This window comes from Henckelia pumila, chromosome 4, assembly GCF_033568475.1.
Source record: "Henckelia pumila isolate YLH828 chromosome 4, ASM3356847v2, whole genome shotgun sequence".
NCBI classification, from domain to species: domain Eukaryota; kingdom Viridiplantae; phylum Streptophyta; class Magnoliopsida; order Lamiales; family Gesneriaceae; genus Henckelia; species Henckelia pumila.
The window spans coordinates 136,968,345-136,991,153 of record NC_133123.1 but is presented as its reverse complement, the minus strand read 5'-3'; the positions used below and the strand labels follow the sequence as shown (position 1 = coordinate 136,991,153).

The following is a 22,809-nucleotide window of genomic DNA, read 5'->3' as shown; positions in this document are numbered from 1 at the left end:
TCGTCATCTTTCTTTCTTTTCATTAGGATTTCGTCTTATATCTCTTACATGAGATAGAAAAAGAAATGCTATGTGTACACATGAACGGATTGAGGATTTAAAGTTTGGGATGACCGCATATTAGGTGAAGAATGTATGAGATGGTGGCGGAACTACCAATTTTCAGTGGGGGTCGCCACTCCCGCACTTTCGGAATTGTGGTTCGTGCGTTAGTTTCATTAAATTTTGTATTTGAGTATAATAAATATAGAAACAAAAAAAATTGAGAACTAGAAAACACCAACCTTTAGCAAATGCAAAAATATTTTACGATCAATAACTTTATATTAAAGTTTGAATAAATAAATAAATAATATATATATATATATATATATATACACATACATATGTTTTTTTACAAAGCAATAAGATTTTAAAAATGTCGAGGGCCAAGGAGATCCACCACTACTATTGAAATCAAATTTAACATAATAAAAACCTTTATTTTTGTCATTTGCTACTTTATTTTACAATTTAATTTAAAGTCTATAAAATTTTTTTATTTTATTAAATTTATCTTTACTAATTTTGTAGTTATTTTTCAACACGATAAGAATGAGTGGAAATAAAATTTTATATTTTGGTTTATGCTATGGGAAATGTTCATGTTTAAAGTTCAATACATAAAATCACTACTGATATTAAAATCACTGATGTTCGAACCCTTGCCAAATTTCTCAAACTCAAATACTCAATGAAGTAAACGCCTCACCACCTAAGCTGTACGTACTAGTTGTCAATTAATATAACTTATTATTTATATACATATAAGTAACAAAAAATCTTATATAATAATAAGACTTCGAAAAATTTTCAGGTGGACACAATGTAGATATATCCCTGTGTGTACATAAATTCTTACATAAAAAGTTTAAATTAGGAAAGTATCTCAAAATTTTTTTAAAAATTCTTTCTATTTAACCTAGAATTGCTTTTCTAGCTCAAATTTTTTAAGGAAAATATTATTTTTTTTATTTTATTATTTATTGTGTAGTTTTAGGATGTCAAAATTGAACCCGATCTAAGTTGATCAAAATTTTTTTAAACTTATTTATATAATTAAGAAATATTGAATATATTTTAATATATTGTAAGTTTTAAAGAAATTTTTTGTATATTGTATCATATATTTTCATCATGTACTAATTATTTTATAAAACTTTGATTTTTAAAAATAGTTTTTTTATTTTGTGTAGTAAGCATATTTTAAATTTTGTACAATTAAACTTTCTCATTTAATTATATATAAGCGAGATTTTGTTGTCGTGTATTTAAATCAAAATATATTGATTATTATTATGTGTATTTAATTATTTCGTTAAAAAAAATAAAAAATCATTTATTATTAAAAAAATAATTATTACATGATTAATTTTTTCGGGTCCAACTCGATCTGACTCAAACCCAAAAACTTCAACCAAATCCGATATTTTTCTGGTCAACTCGAATCGTGTAATTAAATTTTGACATCCCTAGAACTGGACATTAAATAATAAAATAAAACATAATATTTTCGTTAAAATTTTATTTGAGCAAGACAAACAATTGTAGGTTGAAAATAAAAAATTTTTAAAAGAATTTTGAGATATTTTTCTAATTTAATAATACGTATAATCCTCTATGTACACATAACATTATTAAAAAAAAAAAAAATATGTAACCGTCATGTCACTGCACCAATGAAATAGAGCTTGATAACCCTAAAAAAAAAACAAAATTACTGGACTAACATGTAACTTGTTGAAATCGAGTCTTAGCTCCATACATTTCTTTTCCTTATACTATGATTTGGTTATGTTTTGTCGTGAGACTGACATGACATAAGAAAATGTAATTGTAATTAGAATCATGTGAACGTTTCAATAAAATGGAGCCCGAAAACCAATAAAAAAGATGATGTCATTAGATTAACATGTAACTTTGACAAATCAGACCGTTTGAAAAAAATTATATATTATATATATAGACTATAGTAACTGAGGATCACAAATTTGACGATTTTGCCTGAAAATTTGAACAGCGTTTTTGGGATTGTAGATATAATATAAGAATGATGGGGTCCGTGACAACATGTGGAGTGCAGTTGGATTATGGTTGAAGTAGTTTGGTTTCGGTGGCTAATCGGTGGCATTAGTATTGATTACTCCGCCGTGCACATGACGCATCCCCGACCATCCCCCACCCACTTTTTAACTACCCAACTGTATTATTATTTCCCCCTTTTTGTTTTTTTGCTAAAATATTACCATAAACATGCACTATAAGGTTCGGTTACCTACCAGCCTAACATACTCACATGTTCTTCACATAATAATATCCCTTTCTCATCTTCTTTCCCATTTTCTTTTCAAACCCCATAATATATATATATATATATATATATATATAGTTTTGCTATGATGTCCACCTCCCGTACCTACCTCCATGTTCACCTATGAAGTAATAAGTATAAATTCACGTAGCAAACAATTATATATATCACAAAAACTTTTATTAAATATTTTATGAGCTAATTTTGTGTCACGGATATATATCTCGTATTCAACTTGATGCATTAAAAAGAAGTACTACTTTATATATGTTTTTTTTATATATTGTTGGGTGCGTATATGGGTGTATGTAGGATGAGGAATATGCGCCATTTTTTGTGGAGCACAAGCACTAAGAACTCGATTCTATATTCAACTATTTGTGATGTGATTTTGTGTATATATTTCAGTTGATTTTTTTTTTTTTGGGCTCCGCGAAAATTTTACCTACCATTATACGATCTGGATTAAATAATTTGACGACAATTAGCCCTACTAAACCATACAAATGTCAAGATTGGATGCCTAATTGGAAACAATATATTCCTTTGGATCAGATTTTGAGAATCAAAAGCTCGGGAAAACTTAGATTTGATTCACAAGCATAATCCAATTATATGATTCCATAAAGTATAATTTTTTTAATTTTATAGAGAATAATTGTAACAGGTGCATTAGTCCAACGTCGCTCGTTTTACGGGAGTAGACTCGAAAATAATCTTTAAAAATTAAGATAAGAAAACACAGTCTACATTAATTAAGTAATCATTATATCAATGTTGTATCCAATTAAGAGACGTAACTATTTGTTCTAGTTCTAGAGTAATATTAAAATTCAATGAGAATAATAAGAGGCTTAATAACAATATTCAAAATGTAAAAAAATAAATAATAAATCAGTTGATTAATTATTATTAATTAAATATACAAAACGGGGTGCATTCACGTTACGCTACTCCAAATTAAGTCCACAGAGAATTGATTTCGATGCACAAATGTAGCTTTCGATTCTCAATTAAAGAGCTTGATTAACGGTTTAAATAATCTATTAATTACAAGATTCTTCATTGACTTTTTGGCTGTAGACTAGTTACAATTAGTATCATACTTTTGTTTTTAATCAAGATTAATTAACGGTTTTTCTTTTTAGAATTTAGGTTTATAATTTAGGTCAAGACTCAAGAACCGACCGTTTTAATAATTAAATCCATAAGCCATGTGATTAGCCAAATCACATGTTCTGGAGAAATTTTATTCCTCATACGTGTAGGAATCTTAAGTCTTGTAATAAAAATATTTGGTTTCCAGACCTGTAATTATGTCATCTTTTATGGTTAGGTAGAATGTTGGGGCCAAGTGTGCTTGTATGCTTGGGTGTGTAAATATTTAATTAAACCAAATTAATTGCCGCTTCCTATTTAATTTAATTGATGTTTATCCTAACGCTAATTAATATTGTAGTAATGATCACCTCAATATTAAGGAAGTGTTTGAATTTTGAAACACAAAATTTCTTTTTAACGAAATGTTTAAATGTGTAGATTGTGAAATGGGAAAATTTAGCAAGTGAACGGTGTTTGAAAATAAAATGCAAATTTTAATTTTTTTTCAAATTAGAATGCTTAGTAAATAAATGAATTTAATACTATTTTTTTTAAAAAAAATAAAATACCATTGAAGCATATGTCAACAAAAAAGGGTTTTATGGTGTAGATGAATTTCAGTATCGATCTAAAACGTAATTTCGGAGTATGTAAAAATGTTGAGAGAGAGAATTTTCTATTTATTAAACAGAATATCTGAATTAATTCATGTGACTAGCTTCTGGAAATTTGATTATAAATTAAGTAGAAGTAGAAACGAAATTTGAATTTAAATAAACAAAAAACGGATTTTTTTTAAATGGAGAAGGGAATAATCATTTTTTTTATAAAGATAGAAAACAATCCATAGCTTAGTTTTATATATATACGACGATGAAATTTATAATCGCAATATATCATTCGATGTATATTGAGTAAATTTTTGAACTAATATAATAATTAATATATATATATATATACGAGCTACCCTAGTGAGATAAATACTCCGTGACTTTCTTGATCACTGGTAAATTAGCTAGCTAGAACAAGCACCCAACTAAATTTATGCTTGATTACTAGTTACTACTGATAATAAATACTTTCAGTCTAAAATATACTCAAATTAATGAATAAATACTTTCACTCTAAAGTACTACGCTAAAATCAATATTTCAGGTTGTTGATTTTGTAGTAGTTTTGAAATCTCAGCGGTAACAGACTTTTGACTTTGAAAGATTGAATGTTGATCTCTGTTATTTGAATATGTATTCTGGAAACTTTGAACGTAGATAAATTGTTTGAACGGTTATAAAAAAATTATTAACTTCTGAACGTTCGCAATATTTTTTTTCATGATAAATAAATAATGAAATAGTAATAATAATTTTGGTACACGAATTTGTAAATGATTTAATTGGTAAATAATCAATTAAATTAAAAATTCAAGTTTACCCTTAATCTAATTTGCTATTACGTCCAATCACTATTATTAAATTTTGATTAGGTACATAATTTAATGTTCGAGTTTACTTATTGATTAATTCATGTTTATTTAAAAGTATATCATGATAAATAATTTTCAACTCAAATTATGCAACAAAAAATATTGTAATATATTAATAAAAATATAATAAAATAAATATATAACATCGAAACCCGTTGATCTTGTTTTTAAACTATTTAAACAAACATAATAATGATTTTAGTTTTTCGAAATCTGGTATTGTTCTGATAGGAATTCAAAAAAATATTCAATATTAAATATTTAGATCAAGAGAAAACAAATATCATAGAAAAAATCTCACTCATTATTTCGATTTATCTAATTTGTTAGTTTATATTTTTTAACTCGTACTTGAATAGTTGAATTTACGTATAAATAAATAAATATTTATTTTATTATATTATATTTTTTTGGATATTGAATATATTTTAGTCGTGTATATGATTTATTTATTGAGTGTAATTTTATTAATATATCTTTTTATATCAATTTTTTAAAAAATTGAATAATTATTTAATTTATATAGAAAAATATCATTTTATTACTATTTTAAAAATATATTATATTTGAATACATAATTTTTAATGAGTAAAATATAAATATATCTTGAAAATAGTAAGATACTTATTTCTTATAATTTTTAAATTAATATAAATTGATTCTTATAATTTTAATCAATATAAAAATTTAATTTGAAAAATAAAATATTTACTTAGTTGAATTTGAAAAAATAATTGGATTTAAAACCATCTTACTAAAGGCTAAAATAAACTTTTAAGTGTGATAGTATACCAATTAATTAAGTCATTTCAATAGTTCATGCACTCATTTGACATTATATCCATAGTTTCTTTATCAAAATAAAATTTTAATCAATAATACAATAAAGCGGAGGTTTTTTGGGCAATCAGTGTTTTTTTTTCTTTGAGGCAGCTATGAGTTTAATATCATCTCAAAACTGATAAAGATTTTTTATTTTTTTAAAAAAATGATAAGTTATATTGTCTGATAAATGTCACATAAATTACTCGTCGACTGACCGGCTAAATCGATGTAATATAAATCTATTGGCAAGCGTACCAGGTCAAGTAATAGTAAAGTGGACAAAGAGTCCAAGTATCGATCTCACAGAGATTGTTGTCAATTCTCAAAAATTAATTATTTTACTTAATCTAGACAAAATCACAAAAAGCAATTTGATTTAAATAAAATAATAAAATAAAATAAAAACTGCTTAAGAAATAAGAATTAAAATAACTGAAGATAAAATTAATTAAAACGAGACAACCAAGACACACGTAGGTACCGAACAAATCATGTAACATGTAGTCGATTCAGAACTCATATTTAATCTTAATTCACGGGAATTCTCCTAATTTGTTCAAAGGACTATTTCTAAAACAATCAAACCTATTCAAATATTGATGAACTAATCTTTCGTAATTCTAATCAAATTTGAATGCATTAAATATTTATGAAAATTCAGTTTGCACCCAAACCGCATACTGAAACCGAATTCTATTTCTAGTCGGTTTTACAATATGTTGATTATCAAAGTGATCAAAATCGAAACCTCCTCTGTCGACTTGAAATCGATTAACATGCAAGCAAACAGTTGATCAGACTATTCACAAGACAAATATAAACCTGACAATCAATAAAACAAAATTAACTCTGAAAAGTCCCAAACAAACATCCAAGTTTTCTACATGAATTTGTTCGGCCCAATCACGCCGTCTTGATTGAAAATAAACTACTCAAAATTAAGAAAAGACGAAAAGAAGAAAAACTCTGATGGAGCGTCTTCAATCTCCACGCCCGTAGCCGCCTCTCGCCTATTGTCTGTGTTCTCTGCGTATTGAAACCCTTAATCTGATGAATAGATCGGTATTTAAGTGTCCAAGGATCTTTAAAAGATAGCATCTATTTCGACCAAGAGTTTCCAAATATATGGAATCTGCACGCCACGCTCGCTCGAGCGCGCAACTCTCTGTCCAAACATATTTTTTTTCAGTCCAGGTCTCGCTCGCTCGAGCGAGTCAATTTTTTTGCTCTTCGTGACGATTTTGAAAAATTCATATCTTAAGTTCTAGCCGTCGGATCGAGCTGAAATTTGGACAGCAGCTTCAAAACATTTTGAACTTCATTCTGGTGGAGATCGGATTTGGATCTCTCTAAAATTAAATATGATTTTTCTACCAAAGCTGCTCCATAATTCACACTTCAAAACTTTCCTACAAAATCAACCCGATGAGTGAAATACACACACATGCACTTAAAACACATAAAAATACATAAAATAAAATGAATGCACACAAAATAAACATAAAAATAACAAGAAATAATGCATACAAAATGTACTTATCATCGACCTATCTATATACCTCTAGCCTCTTTATCTATATTATATTATATTATATTATATTATTATTAATTAATTAAAGAGAGTTCAACCCCGTGTCAAACTATTATGGTCCCTTTTTGTTACTCTAAATTAATTTACTTTTCTAAGTACTCTAGTTAAACCAACTATACATTTGCAAGTTGATCCTAATATATCAACATAGAATACGAAAGGAATTCTAGAACATGTAAGCTTGTGTATCCGTCAATGCTAATGACTCATCTTATATTAAAATATCAAATTTGAGATGAGATGACGGATTGAAAACGAAAACTCGATTGTACATCCATTTGTATATCGACCATAAATCAAGTAAGATGATTTATTATAATCTATTATTATATAACGACGAAAAAGAGGTAATAATCCCCATACATACATATATTATTATTATGTATATATTATAGAAGTCGAAATTAAATCTCCTTTATAGTATGCAAAGTACATGAACTCGAGGAAGTAAAGAAAAAAAAAAGGGTGATTTTAATATAAAGGAGCATTAATTTCTAAACCTAAATATCTACAAATTGAATGAGAGCGTCAGCGAGGTCTGGCTAGCCCATAAGATTGGCAATTACTACACGACTGACCCTTCTGAAATCCCAACTGCCAGCACAAGCACATGGCTTGCGTCACCACGGCCGCCGCTCTCGGCGTCGCCGCCGGTGGCTGCAGGAAGTCGTAGAAAGCCTTGGATTCTGCCGATGACAAGTTGAAAGACTCGCTCTTTATGTACTTGGACCGAGAAGGAAATAGTCCTATGGAAAGCTCTAGGTCCACTGCATCCACGGCGGCCGCTGCGGCGGCGGCTGCGGCTGCGGCGGAGGCTTCCTCCCTCCGAAGTGGAAGTGGCGGCGGAGGCTGAGTCTCCTCCGTCGTGCTGCTGTTGCATCTGGTGTCATCGACGGATGACGAGTCGTCTGTCGCTGGCTTGTAAACCATTTTCTCCACGGGTTCGTTGATCGGGACGGAGTTCCTGAAGTCCAGGCAAGTGCTTGCGGCGGCGGAGGTGGTGGTTGTCGTGGCGGCGGAATTGAGTGGCCGGTGGGTTTGAGGGTCGATGCCACTGCCCATAAGCTTGCGTTTAATGTGCGTGTTCCAGTAATTCTTGATCTCGTTATCTGTCCTTCCAGGTAATCTTCCAGCAATCAAAGACCATCTGTTGAAGCAACAAAACACAAATAAATAAATGTTCGAAATGAAATCTCTAACTTTCATACAACAGATGAAAATACTCCATTTATTTTAACCAACCAAGAAAAATTCTTTGCCTGCTCTGTTCAATAAATTGATTGATTGATTGATTCTTGAATTTATTACCCTGTTTTCCAATTTCACTTCCATAGCAGTCAACCATGGGGAAATAGTATACAATATTCATTTCCCTTTTTATAAGCTAAACCAAGATTTCCCCTTTACTGCTAATAATAGAATCAATTACCCATCCGGTCCATCTAAACTTCCCACTATATCCATGAAACCAAAATCAAAATCTTTACAAAGGAAAGACAAAACAATATTACAATTTTAAAAAAAAATGCATACATACTTGTTTCCCAGCAAACTGTGAAGTTTGATAATGATGTCATCTTCTTCATCACTAAAATTGCCTCTCTTCAGATCAGGTCTCAAATAATTTATCCATCTCAATCTGCAACTCTTGCCACACCTGAGCAGTCCTATACACCATGAAACAGAACAAGCTCTTAGTTATAGCTTCAAATTCAAGAAACAAAGAAAATCCCTCAAAAAAATCTTTGATGATACCTGCAGATTTGGGGAGCGAACGCCAGCATCCTTCACCATGAGCCCGGATGTAATTTATGAGGCGCTGGTCTTCTTCTTTAGTCCAAGCACCTTTGTTGGTGTGAGCTTTTTCACAGCAAGGGGAGCGCCCCATCAAATATATGAAACAACAACACACTCTTTTGTTTGCTGTGAATCTCTCTCTCTCTCTCTCTCGCTCGCAAGTGCTGGCTGATGGTGGATTGAATGGGAGAGGTTACGTATAATGGGAGAAGTGGAGGAAGAAAGATGCGTATATATATATTGGATGATGATGAGACTTGTAAAAACAGAAGAGTAACTTGTATTTGAATATGGTAAGTAAGAAATAGAAATTAAGAATATACAAAAAATAAAATAAAATAAAAAAAAAAGAGGGGGAGGGTAAAGGGTGTTTGACCAAGTTGGTGAGAACGACAAGTATTTAGTGGATGAGGTGGGATTTGGTAGGTTGGTACACTTTTTAACACATGAATAGGCCCTTTCTTTTATTTTAATAATCAATATTATATTATATTATGTTACATGGAGTAAATTTTTACACAAAGATGTATGATTATTACGTTGTAAAATTTAAGATTTTCCGACCGGGAGTGGATCGAGTTTGAGACCAAAACATTTGGCATGAGACGGACCCACTATTCTCTGATTGTTGTTTCTTACTTTGGACTAATTCTTGATTATTGCTTCAAATTAACTGTTGAACTCCGCGTTGCTTGTTTCCCAATTCCCAATTGCCAAGCTGCCATCTTTTCGCTTTCGATTCCTCGTTTTGCTGTGGCTTGTTTGCGTTGGGAATGTGGAGTCTATATCCCCACCATAGATTATGTTGTGGAAATTATCGAGTACTTGGATTGGCCAATATTCTCAATTTCTCATACTATATTTAATAATCATAATAGACTTCAAATTTAATTCCGTGATGTATTTAAGCTAGTGATGATAATTCGATATTTGCATTAAGATAATAAATATTCTAGTTAAATCCATTAACTTATTTCAAAATTTTTCAAGTTCTTATGATCCGGTTTTATCGTGATTAATTTTTTTTAAAAAAAAAACTCAAATGAACAAATATGTGTAAAATTAAACACGGTTTTCTTCACGAACTCGCTATGCATTTTAGCAACAAATTATAAAGTTGATTGTCATTACATAACTGCCATATGGTTGGTTTATCTACCCTATTAAATGACGAAAATGTTATTGCACCCAATAACTTTATTTGATGTATAAGTCAGTTTAATGCTGCAAAGCTTATATTGCTGAAGTTAAAATTAATCTCTTTGTTAGATAAATGTTTGTTATGGTCAACGCATTTATATATCCGAGGCAAATATAGCTTGTGCCGGTAAATTTTGGTTCATGAAAAATCAACTTAGTCGTAATATTTTTTTTTTCCTTCTACTCATTTAGGGTAAATTTATTTTTCATTGTCTAAAGTATATAGTCTATTATCCATATTTAATGTTATCTTCCAACTTTTTTTTAGTAATTTACCTATATTAAAATAATATTATTGTTATATTTCTAACCCTTTTACTAATTTACTTATATTAAAATAATATTATTAATTACTTGTACAATTATTTTATTTTATTACAATATTCATTAGATAAAGACAAATGTGAAATTGTTTTACAAATTTAATTTTCCAAACACTTTTTTAATTTGTGTGAAAACACACACAAGCCTAAATAAATAAGGTGGAGGGAGTATTTGATATATAGAGGCCGTTTGGTATCAAAAAACAAACAGAAAAAACTTTTTTTTTTTATAAAAAAAATGTTTTTTTCTAATTTATAATGTGTTTGGGTGGAATTTTTTGTGCTTAAAAAACATTTATTTAAACTAAATTTTGAGTTTTTTCAAAAAAATCAAGATTAGAGCTTAAAAAAGCACTTTTTTTTATAAAAAAAAATCCGTGGATACCAAACGGGCTCATAATCTGGATGGTGTGGGGATATTAGTAATTTTAATTTATTTATTTACCAACCTTTACATACTTGATCTTAAAGTTCACATATATATATTTTTTTCTCTTTAGATGGTGTTTTAGAAAGATACCTTTTTCCAATTTTTTTTCTAACTTCTCCTTATTTCACTTCAAAAAACACATTTTAAAAAAAATATAACTTTTTTTCAAATAATTAAACGGTACGATGGTTACTAGTAACAAATTTATATATGCATATTTTTGACATGTAAAATAAAGTACAAATCATACTCGTTTTGTTTACAAGCATAGCTGGGCAAAACCCATTAAGAATATGGGCTTTTTGGACCACCAACTTATGAGCCCATCTCCTTTCGAGTAGATTATATTCCAGCCCTTAGGAGCCATCACTTGAACTGTACGTATGAGTTAGTTCTAGAGTATGGATGATTAATATAGACCGCAAATTGAATCGCATCGAAAATTTTGGAAAGAAAAATTCATAATTATTTTTAAAAATTATTTACAAACAGTATCTTAACATCTTTCTAGCACTCTTCCAAAAAAAAAAAAAAACTTCTTTCTAGCAATTTGGTCAATCATCATTTTCATAAAATATGATCCATACGAGGTATATAATCGCCATGAAATCTATTTTTTTTGGGATGCACTGATATATCCATATGAATTATATACTCGGCATGAAATTCATTTTCTTGGGATGCTGGTATTGGCTCACACATCATGGCGTGATATATACTTGCCCCAAATGATACCGACGATATTGTTAAATGTAGGTTTCGCGATACAATAATGCTAATTAACCGAGTTTAATTGAATTTTGATTGATTATATTTAACATGTAGTATACGTTGATGTATTATCTAGATTACACATTATTCCTCAATACAACAAACTATACATATATCCGACACCGGCTAGCTAGCTTTTCAGGATGGTCATTATCGTATGTCAAAATAGAGTGTTTGCAATAAATTATATTTTTGTTGAAGTGATTGCATTTATATATTATGACGAATTTGAAAAAAAAAAATAGAAGTTAGTACTGTTTGATAAATAATAACAGTGTGTTTGAATGCCTAAAAAATAGATTTTGTGAAAGAAAAACTGAAAAATACTTTCACTTTTTAGAATCACAAAATCACCATATTACTAATTTTTGGATTTCAATTAAATTTTGCAGATGGTAACGCAAAATTTGAGTGTAAAAAACACACAAAACTGATTTTTTAAGCCAAAAACCAAAAAACATAAATTTTAGCGATAACTCATATTTCATAATGTATAATCTATTGAAAGGGTGGATATTGTTGACTTCCACGACCCTTGATCCAAGAGAGCTCAGTAGCAAATTTAGCACCTCGAAAAGGGTATCCGTTTAATTTCCAGATGACTTCTAGTATCTTATTCAATTTGGAATCTCGAAATGTAAACCCTCTAAAAATAATGGTCATTTAATTAGCAACTTCAAGAAAACATCGGGTTCTTTCTGCAATTTTTTTTTAAATTTTATTTCCTCCTTTAATTTCCCATGGTTTCCTACTACTAGCTAGGATGTAAAGTTGAGAGCTCTGAGGGCTGAGAGAAAGAATGGCTACCTCCTCCAAATCTGGCTTCCTCACTCTTCTTGTTTGTGGTAATCTGTACTCAAATGAAACTTAACTACTCTTTCAGTATTTTGATGTTACTCGGGCAGTGGAAGATCTCGTTGCGCCCCTAGCCTGGCCCATAAATGGAGTCACTTTGAAGGAAATTAAATTATGATTTGGTTTCCTTTCTACCTTTGAAGTAAGTACATATTTGGTGATATTAGTTCTAAATTCTAAATAAATGTTGTGCAGTAGTTGTGGTTATAATGGGATGCAACACTAGTGTGAAGCACGCAGAGGCAAAAGTCTGCCCATTGTTCTGCATCAACATCAGAGGAGCTTATATGACTTGTCCCTCCTCTGGTTCCAAGAAACTCAAGCCCCCCTGCAACTGCTGCTTTGCTCCACATAAAGGCTGTAAAATCTATGCAACTCATGCAAGATTGATTTGCACTGCAACCTAAACGTACATCTGCCGATAATATATAATTGCCAAGATTCAGCGTGTCGTGTGTATTAGACTATTAGTACATAATATTGATCATCTTGTTTCAGCTTATTATAAATTTTATGACAGTGTTATACATTGAACAATATTATCAGCATGGTCCAAATTTGATTGGCCAAGATTCATTGGATCAAACTGTCAATTAATGTGGTTTGACAATTATGTATGCCGAATAATGATAACCATTTCCCGAGAATTCAACAATTGCTGCATGAGGCCATCGATTTTCAACTGTTTTGAATGCACCCTTATCCTATAGAGATAGCTAATCACTTGCCATTTGAAAAGAATGTGTTTAGAATAATAATTCAGCATTTAGCTCTGGTTGCTAACTCAGAAAACCAGAACCAATTATGGCTACAGATGCTAACAAGGTTCAAGTTGTGGTCGTTTTGTTGTATGGTAAGTGCAGCTATCCCTTGTCTGATCATCGAATTTCATCTTTTCCGCAGTTTCAAGAACAAAGGTTGCAGCTTAATATAATCAAAGTATTCTAATTATATTTGTCAGTGTTGTTGGATTAACCTCTCAGGAATTCGAACTTTTAACACCAGCTAGTATTTTATACCATAGTAATGACAAATGCACATATCTGGTCATCTACCAATAGCTCGTGATTTGTTTTCGCCAAACGACGGCTTCCAGATTCATCGAGTGTGTTTTGCTTGTGATGCTCATTCTTTGCATGTTGCAGCTGTTAAAAACATGGATTTTTGTTGTGTCATTAATTTTGATTTTGGTGATATAGCAAGCTTATTTCTGTTGGGAATGAATGGAGCATTCAATATTGGAGTGAAGGCGTGTGCCCTCTGTACTGCTTAGATGTGGAATACATGACTTGCAATGGGACAACAGTGAAGCCAGCTCGTTGCAACTGCTGCCTAGCGCCTAAAGGCTGTACACTTCACCTTTCGGACGGGACCTCGCAGTATTGTGGGTGACAAAGCTGGCAAGCTTTTGCTGTGAACCAAGATTTACCTTGTACTTTTATCATTATATATATAAGAAGACATGAATAAATGTCACAGACCCGGTGGCACCAATGTCCTAATAAGGGTACGAAGTCTCGAGTTCGAGATCTCTAGTTCTAAGATATATATAAAATAATGAATAAATATCTGGTATCTTACCGGTAGTTTCATTTCCATAAGCTAATACGTTGGTGGTGTTCGAAAACTTCAAAAAACTATGTATGTATACACTCTGTGTTATGTACATATATGCAGCAGTCATTTTTCCTACCATCACAAGAATTTGAATGCTATTAAGGGAGTGTTTGCAATCACTAAAAAAAAGTGATTGTTAGCTTTTGGCTTAAAAAATTATTTTTGTGTGTTTCTTAAACCTAGATTATGTGTTAGCTTATGCTTAACTTAATTGAAATTCAAAAGCTAGTCATGTGGTGATTATGATTCTCCAAAAGTGATTCTAATAAGAAGGTCATTGTTAAAATCAATCTAATCACTTATTTATCAAACACTACCAAACTTTGATTTTTAGATTTTCACATATGTTTCCAAACACTACCAACTTTTGATTTTTCTTAATTTTTTTATAATTTATAAATTAATCACTTCTACAAAAGCCCAATCTATTGCAAACATTCCCTTACTATAATCACTTATTTATCAAACGCTACCAAACTTTGATTTTAAGATTTTCACATTTGTTTCCAAACACTACTAACTTTTGATTTTTGCAGAATCTATTGCAAACACTCCCTAATTATGATATATGATATACACTATGACAGCTGACCATTAGGCTGTCACACTATCTGAAGCTTAACACTCAAATTATGACTAGAATAATTTTATGGGTGCAAATAGATATGAAATTATCTTATCTATCTATAAACATCACATGCAGCCACCCGCGTACCATTCCAAGTTTACAAAATTGTTTAAATGCTAGCTGTGTTTCGATTCCGGCCGGATGATCACCATTAGCATTGCATTCGGGTGATTGAACTTTGAGGGCATTCAATTAATATCTTCAAAAGACTTTCACTAATTCAACTGATCAATTAATGTCATTTGACGATTGCGTATGCAGAATTTAGCTAGAAACCAATCAAATTTCTATCTATAATACGAGCCATTTGCTTAGATTAATTCAACTATATATATGGCTGCCCAATTAAAGGCCATGAATTAATTTTCAACTATTTTGACTACACGTTATCCTATAGAGATAGCTAACTCGTTTACCCTTTGAAAAAATCAAAAAATCTGCTTACATAGTTCAGTTTTTAGCTCTGGTTGCCCACTTAGAACCCAAAACCAAGGCAAGAGTACTAATGGCTACAGCTGCTAACAAGTCTCAAGTTGTGTTCCTCTTTTTGTATGGTAAGTGCTAGCTGCTATCCTGTATATTAATCTAATCATGAAATTTGAGTAGGCACTCATGATCAAATATATATGTTTGTTTGGAGATATACTATATGTAGCTTTGAACTCCCCGCAGCTTCAAGAACAACGGTTGCGGCTTCATAATAATCCAAATATTCTTATATTTGTCGGTGTTTGTTGAATTAATATGCTGGTATTTTATATCATAGTAATGTCATACAAACATTAAAACATACATATGCTCCATCTCAGATATTTCATTATGATCCGGTCATCTACCAATAGCTCCTGATTTGTTTTCCTCGAGTGTGTTTTGTTTGTGATGTTCATTCTTTGCATGTTGCAGCTGCTAAACTATAGATTTTTGTTGTGGTGCGTAATTTTGATTTTGGTGACAGCAAGCATATTTGTGTTGGGAATGAATGGGGCATTCGTTGGAGCGGTGAAGGTGTGCCCTCTGTACTGCTTAGAAGTGGCATACATGACTTGCAATGGGACAACAACGTATCCGGGTTGCACTAACTGCTGCTTCTCCAAGGGATGCACACTTCATTTTTCAGATGGGATCTCGGAGTATTGTGCCTAAGAAATGCAAGTTGTCTCAATGAATGAAGATTTGCCAGCTTGTACCAATTCTATCAATGTAATAATAAGAACACAAGAATAAATTTCTGGTACCAGCTTACTAAATAATAAATATGTTATACGTACTCGAAATGCATTATTTATTGGCTGATCATTACCCGTATAGTTTAGCTATATTACGCTTATACACAAACGTGGATCTATTCAAGTTCTGAAATTTACCCATCACAGGGAGGTATTGTTCGAAAATATTTATCCAAAAACTTCACAAAATCGCTCAAATTATGCACGTGCAATATCGGATGATCACCATGGGTTAACATAAAAATTGTTCAGGTGATTCAATTTTTCTGGCATAACCTGAGGGAAAGGGCATTGGCATAGCATTATTATCTTGAAATGACTCGCTTTAAATCAAGTGATCAATTAATTAATGTAATATATTTGACGATTGTGTATGCAGAAATTAGAAACCAAATCAATTTTCTATTTACATATAACACTAGCCATTAGCCGATAATTCAACCATATGGCTGCCTAAGGTCATGATCAATTTTCAACTATTTTGACTGCACATTATCCTATAGAGCTAGATAGCTTAGAATTCAACTATATGGCTGCCCAAAACCATTCAATTAATTTTCAACTATTTTGACTACACGTTATCCTATAGATCAGATAGCTAACTCATTTACCCTTTGAAAAAAAATCTGCTTACATAGTTCAGTTTTTAGCTCTGGTTGCCCACTTAGAAACCAAAACCAAGGCAAGACTAATTAATGGCTCCAGCTGCTAACAAGTCTCAAGTACTTGTGTTTCTCTTCTTGTATGGTAAGTGCTGCTATCATCAAACTTGAGTAGGCACTGATCAAATATGTTTGTTTGGAGATATAGTACTATGTAGCTTTGAACTCCCCGTAGCTTCAAGAACGGTTGCGGCTTCATAATAATCCAAATATTCTTATATTTGTCAGTGTTTGTTGAATTAATTTGTTTCTCCCAACGACCGCTTCCCATTTCTCCGAGTGTGTTTTGTTTGTGATGTTGCAGCTAGCTGCTAAACTAGAGATTTTTGTTGTGGAATATATTTATAATGTTGATATAATTGGTGTCTCATGATAGCAAGCATATTTCTGTTGGGAATGAATGGAGCATTCATTGGAGTGAAGGCGTGCCCTCTGTACTGCTTAGAAGTGGCATACATGACTTGCAATGGGACAACAACGTATCCGGGTTGCATTAACTGCTGCTTCGCGCCTAAGGGATGCACACTTCATCTTTCAGATGGGACCTCGGAGTATTGTGCCTAAGAAATTCAAGTTGTCTCCTTGAATGAAGATTTACCAGCTTGTACCAATTCTATCAATGTAATAAAATAAGAACACATGAATAAATTTGTGGTACCTTTGTTATACATACTCGAAATGCATTATTTATTGGCTGATTGATTAGCCGCAGTTTAGATATATAACTATGCTTATACACAAACGTGGATCGATTAAAGTTATCAAAAACTTCACAAAATCGCTCAGATTAGTACGTGCATCGGATGATCACCATGCGTTGCATAAAAATTGTTCAGGCGATTTAACTTTTCTGGCATAACATGAGGCAAATCAAGGGAATGTCATCCCATTATTATCTTGAAATTAATGACTCGAATTGAATCAAGTGATCAATTAATTAATGCTATTTGACCAATGCATTGTGTATGCAGAATTCAGAAACCAATTAGATCAATTTTCTATGTACAATACTAGCCATTTGCCGATAAAAAATCAACTACATGGCTGCCTAAGGGCATCAATTTTCAACTATTTTGACTACACATTATCCTATAGAGATAGCTAACTCATTCACCCTTTGAAAAAATCTGCTTAATTTATACCCACTTAGAAACCAAAACCAAGGCACGAATAATGGCTGGCTGCAGCTGCTAACAAGTCTCAAGTTGTGGTTCTCTTCTTGTATGGTAAGTGCGGCTCTCCTGTATATTAACCTAATCATCAAATTTGAGCAGACAACTGATCAAATTTGAATTTCCTTCTGAACAATCAAGGTTGCTACTTATTAATAGGGAAATAATTAATAATCAAAATATTCCTAGACATGTTAAAAGTCATGAAGTTGGATTAAGCTATCTTATGAGTTCGAGTTTGAAGACCTAGAGTAATTTTCTTTCGTCGCAATATATGTGTTACAGATATGCAAATAAAGTTCGTCTTGGATATTCTTCACATACATGCTTATGTTCCCCCATCTCTTGCATTATTCGTTAGGAGATATGCTAAAAATATGAAGTTATATTATTCGGTTTTGTTTGTGATGTTCTCTGCGATTGCACAGCAAGCATTCTTTTGTTGGGAATGAATGAGGTAGCCATGGGAGTACTGGTGTGCCCTTTGTTCTGCTTGGATGTGGAATACATGAGTTGCAATGGGACGATTGTGACTCCAGCCAGTTGCAACTGCTGTCGGGTTCCTAAAGGCTGCACACTTCACCTTTCAGATGGGAATTCGGTGTATTGCGATTAGGAAATGTATGGTTCTGTAGTGAGTTAAGCTTAAACCTTGTACTAATTGTATCCATGTAACAAGAACACATGACATGAATAAATTCGCGGAATGTAATCTTGCTAAATAAGTACATATTTACTTTCAATAATATATGCATATTGTTCATCATCTTTCTCCTCGTTGTTCAGGTGTCAATCCTCCTTTGCCGCAAACAGGACAACTCTTGAGCCCGAATCCTTGGCAGTCGAAGCACCTTCACCATTTTAATTAAACTCGAAATCATCATATCTCACGAACCAACAAAATCAGATTCCAATATAATGCTTCTATATATATATTCGGTTTACAAATTAATTAAATCAGTATGTATATAGCTAGCTTAAATATTAACTTACTTCCATCTCTCAAATATATTTCCATTCTTTTTGTTCTTTCCTGTTCCCTGCATAATGAATTTGAAAACAGTAGCTCTTTCAGTCCCAAATTAAGAGTATATATAAAAAATAATAAAATAAATAATATGGCTAATTAACATGAACCTTGCATCCGGGGCATTCAATGGCACCTTGCCCTCTACATTTTTGGCAGTTCTTGCTAATCTGAAACACCGTAGAAAACTATATACTATAAAAATGAATATATGGCTTCTAAATCTGAAAGAACAACGATATACAGAAAAATTTAGTTTGAAGTAAATGATCATGTGAGGAAGAACTAGCTAAAATACAGAATTCTTTGAGAAGCCAGCAGATTTTGCTGCATATTGCAGTGTGAAGATGGTGTTTCTTTCTCTGATAATTTTCTGCTTTCCTGTTTTCTCTGAGGCCGCAGTGCTGATAGTAATGTGGGGCTGGAGAAGAAACATCATCGATGCTTGAGTGGCGAGGCTACTGCTACCGCTACTGATCAAGCACAGATTCTTCATCGTTTTCCTCGACCACTGTTGATGCTCTTGTTTTTTGGTTTTACAGAAATTTGGGCTTTGAATGGATAATAATGAAACTGTGGCATCCATATCTTTATATTACGGAAAAATATATTTATATATTGTAATTTTTTATATAAAAATAAATTTTGTTTCCCTCGACAACGTAATCGTTGTTTTACTTTTGTTTTTGTTCATTAAATTTTCAATTTTTGGTATTAATATAATAATAATTAATAAATTTCGGCTCTTTTGATCCATCAGCCAACATAATGTTTAATATTCAAGTTAACATAAAACTACTAGTGAAAAGGTGATAAAAATTTTGAGGATGTTTTGATATAGGATGAAAATCAATTTATTTGAAAACAAATTAACATGAAGACATTTCAAATTAACAATTAAAACAAATTTTACAAATTCTATGCATTCTATCAAAAAATAAAAAATAAAAAAAATTCTGTAACGCCCAGAAATTCGGCACGTAAATCCGCATGCATAACTAGGGGATTTAATAATTTTAAAATAATGTGAAAATGTGTCAAATTATTTTTATGTGTGATTATTTAAATTATATGATTTATTTGAATGTTTTAAATAATTGTTTTTCGGCATTTAAATCTGTTTGATGTGATTTATGAATTTATTTGAGAAAGTTTATTTTATGATCGCGTAGGCGGGGCCGTGGACGGACGAGATGTTATTTTCACCCAAATTCTTTTATGAATTTTTAGGAGCTTTAAAATATTATTTTAAGGTATTTTGTCAAGAAAATTTTAGTATTTAATTATATATTTATTTAAGGATTTATTTTTAGCCAAAATAAGTCATTTTAATGACTTTTATTAATATTTAAAAATTCACTACTTTTATATTTCGGGATTTTGGCTGTGTTATCAGACTTTTAAATATTTTAGGAGTTTAAAACTTTATATTTAAGGTATAATATTGACATATTAATTTATTGAGATATTTGAAGATATTGTCTACCCAATTAAAAAAACCCAAAAATCACTTCATACCCTACCCTAACCCCACTCAGCCGACACCCCTTCTTCCTCACCACCATTCTCACGACTTTTGACAGAAAACACTAGCTCTTAGCCGATCTCTTCAAGGTTTTGGTGTTCTTCGTCGTCCCGTCGTCCCGGCGAGCCCGATACGCGTCGATATCAACGTTTTGTTCAAATCTTCAACAAGGCACGTTTGATTCTTTTATTGAACACCATTTAAATTATATTATACTGATTTTTGGCATACAAGATCTGATATTTCATGAGCATGTGGTTTAGAATGACAAATTTCATGGATTTTACTTGTTACTCACGTTTTTGCAAATATGGCTCGGTTTTGAGTTGTCTCTTGCCATGTACTGTTCGAACCTGCTGCCCCTTGGTTAGGGGTCTGACCTAGGGTCCCTTAGGGTCGGTTTTGGTGGGTGGTTAAGGTCTAGAAGTGGCTGGTTAAAGGCTGAACAGGAGCCATGTAGGGCTGGACGCGCAGGTTTTTGCATGAGGTTTGGGGGCTTTGGCCGAGCCATGCAAGGCTTGGCTCGGTTCAGGCTTGGTCCCAGGGTTGCGTCTGGACCACGGGGTGGTCCAGGTGTCGGAGCTCCGGTCGCTAGTGGCCGGAGCTGGTCAGAAAACTCACAGGTGGAGGGAGGTGCGATCTGCGCAGCAAGTGAGGATGAGAGGGGGTCGGCTGCTCCATGCTAGGCTTGGGGATGGGTTAGGGCTGGTCTAGGGTGACGACAGAACCCTGGGGTGGTCCTGCCGGCGACTCTCCGGCCAGGGGTGGCCGGAGCTGGGCAATAACAAGGAGGTAAGGGACTGTGGTCGTGAGAGTGCATGTGAGAGGGAAGGGAGGGGCGCACAGCTTGAGCTTTAGGTATTAGTGGGCCGGGTCCGGGTTTTTGGGTCCGGGTCCGGGTCTAAATGTATGGGTCAAGTTATTTGAGTCCGGGTCCGTGTTATTTTGGTTGGGCTCGGGTGTTTTTTTATTTTAATTAAATAAGATATTAATTAACAATTTATGGGTTTGGGCTTGGTTAATTAATTAATTGGACTAGTTTAATGGGCTTAAATAATTAATGAAATGAGCCCACTAATTTGTCATGAGCCGTGTGATCCATGAGAATTATTGGGCCAAGTGGAGTCGGGTTTAATAATTTTATCGGTCTAGTTTATAATTAATGGTTAAATAATAAATTTTATTAATTTAATTTTAAGTTTATTAGTTAATGGGCTTAATTTATATTTTAAGTGAGCCCATTAGTTTCTCATGGGCCTGGGGGCCCATGAAGCTTAATGGGCTAGGTCAGGTTGGGCTTTTGGGTTTTTGAGCCAGTCTAGGAATTTTTGAGTTTAAGTCTAGTGGTCAGCAGCTCGAACAAGTCCTTGGAAAATAAATGTCCGTAAATATATATTTAATTCATGCATGCATTTTTATTAGATATATAAGTATGATTTTTAAGAAAATAAATTAAATATATATTTACGGGCAAATTTTCATGAAAATAAAGAAATAATGAGAATTTTAAGTTCATGCATCATTAAGAATTTTCATGATAAGTTTAAGAGCATGTTATGAAATATTTTTATGGAAGTTGAAGTGAAGGTGGAAAGTGATGTGGTTGGAGGCCGGGATACCTGGGCCCGGTGACCTTCCTAATGATGTATAAGTATGATGAGCTTATGGATCCAGCTGAGAGGGCTGGTGAAGTGGCAGCACAGAGGTGGAAACCCCACCGCCGCGTACGTTGGTTTATAGATTGATCAATCGCTCAGTATGATGTCATCGACATGGATACGACCTGTTGAGAACTAAGAAATTATGATAAGACATTTTATGAGATTTATTAAATGTGATGTTTATGTTTAGCATGATGATGAAGCATTATAATTATTTATTCATGTCTATATGCATATATTTTTAAGATCATGCACGTATATTTATATTCACGTATTTTATATGATGTGTGCTTGTGTGTGGTTTCATTTTGTTATATAAAGATAGAACGTGCTGAGCCTCTAGGCTCACTAGATTTAAATGGTGCAGGTGAGCAGAATATTAATGAAGTTAATGTGTTTCCGACTGGCGGCGAGGGCGTATGAGTATCCAGCGGCTAGAACCCGTGACCATTGCTCTAAGATGAATTTTATGTTGAGACTAGAACATTTATTTCCGCATATGTTTTATTATTATAGATTTTTCGTACCTGCATGGATTTTAGATTTAAGTATTTATTTTCTAAGT

At 32.3% G+C, this 22,809-nt stretch overlaps 2 protein-coding genes and 3 long non-coding RNA genes across 6 annotated transcripts; 3 read left to right on the top strand and 2 right to left on the bottom strand.

The window, feature by feature from the left end:
• Positions 1–7,692: 7,692 nt before the first annotated feature.
• Positions 7,693–9,601, bottom strand: LOC140894748 (myb-related protein 330-like). The gene is made up of 3 exons (XM_073303347.1): positions 9,106–9,601; positions 8,888–9,017; positions 7,693–8,497 (listed from the first exon to the last, which is right to left on the bottom strand). The coding sequence occupies exons 1-3, from the start codon at positions 9,236–9,238 to the stop codon at positions 7,879–7,881; spliced, it is 882 nt and encodes a 293-aa protein (XP_073159448.1). The 5' UTR covers positions 9,239–9,601; the 3' UTR covers positions 7,693–7,878.
• A 2,886-nt stretch (positions 9,602–12,487) lies between these two features.
• On the top strand, positions 12,488–14,368 carry LOC140864901 (uncharacterized). 2 transcript variants are annotated; one of them, XR_012144407.1, is made up of 3 exons: positions 12,488–12,716; positions 12,922–13,579; positions 13,926–14,368. It is a non-coding gene; the product is annotated as an uncharacterized lncRNA (long non-coding RNA). The 2 variants fall into 2 exon arrangements; XR_012144408.1 differs by lacking the exon at positions 12,488–12,716 and adding an exon at positions 12,723–12,868 and having other exon boundaries at positions 12,953–13,579.
• Positions 14,369–15,307: 939 nt separating this feature from the next.
• Positions 15,308–16,238, top strand: LOC140864902 (uncharacterized). The gene is made up of 2 exons (XR_012144409.1): positions 15,308–15,525; positions 15,927–16,238. It is a non-coding gene; the product is annotated as an uncharacterized lncRNA (long non-coding RNA).
• Positions 16,239–16,743: 505 nt separating this feature from the next.
• Positions 16,744–17,527, top strand: LOC140864903 (uncharacterized). Its single transcript, XR_012144410.1, has 2 exons — positions 16,744–16,944; positions 17,236–17,527. It is a non-coding gene; the product is annotated as an uncharacterized lncRNA (long non-coding RNA).
• A 1,136-nt stretch (positions 17,528–18,663) lies between these two features.
• On the bottom strand, positions 18,664–19,622 carry LOC140867068 (uncharacterized). Its single transcript, XM_073272141.1, has 4 exons — positions 19,357–19,622; positions 19,169–19,228; positions 19,025–19,071; positions 18,664–18,882 (listed from the first exon to the last, which is right to left on the bottom strand). Exons 1-4 carry the CDS (start codon positions 19,552–19,554, stop codon positions 18,795–18,797), a joined length of 393 nt encoding a protein of 130 aa, XP_073128242.1. The 5' UTR covers positions 19,555–19,622; the 3' UTR covers positions 18,664–18,794.
• Positions 19,623–22,809: the final 3,187 nt, after the last annotated feature.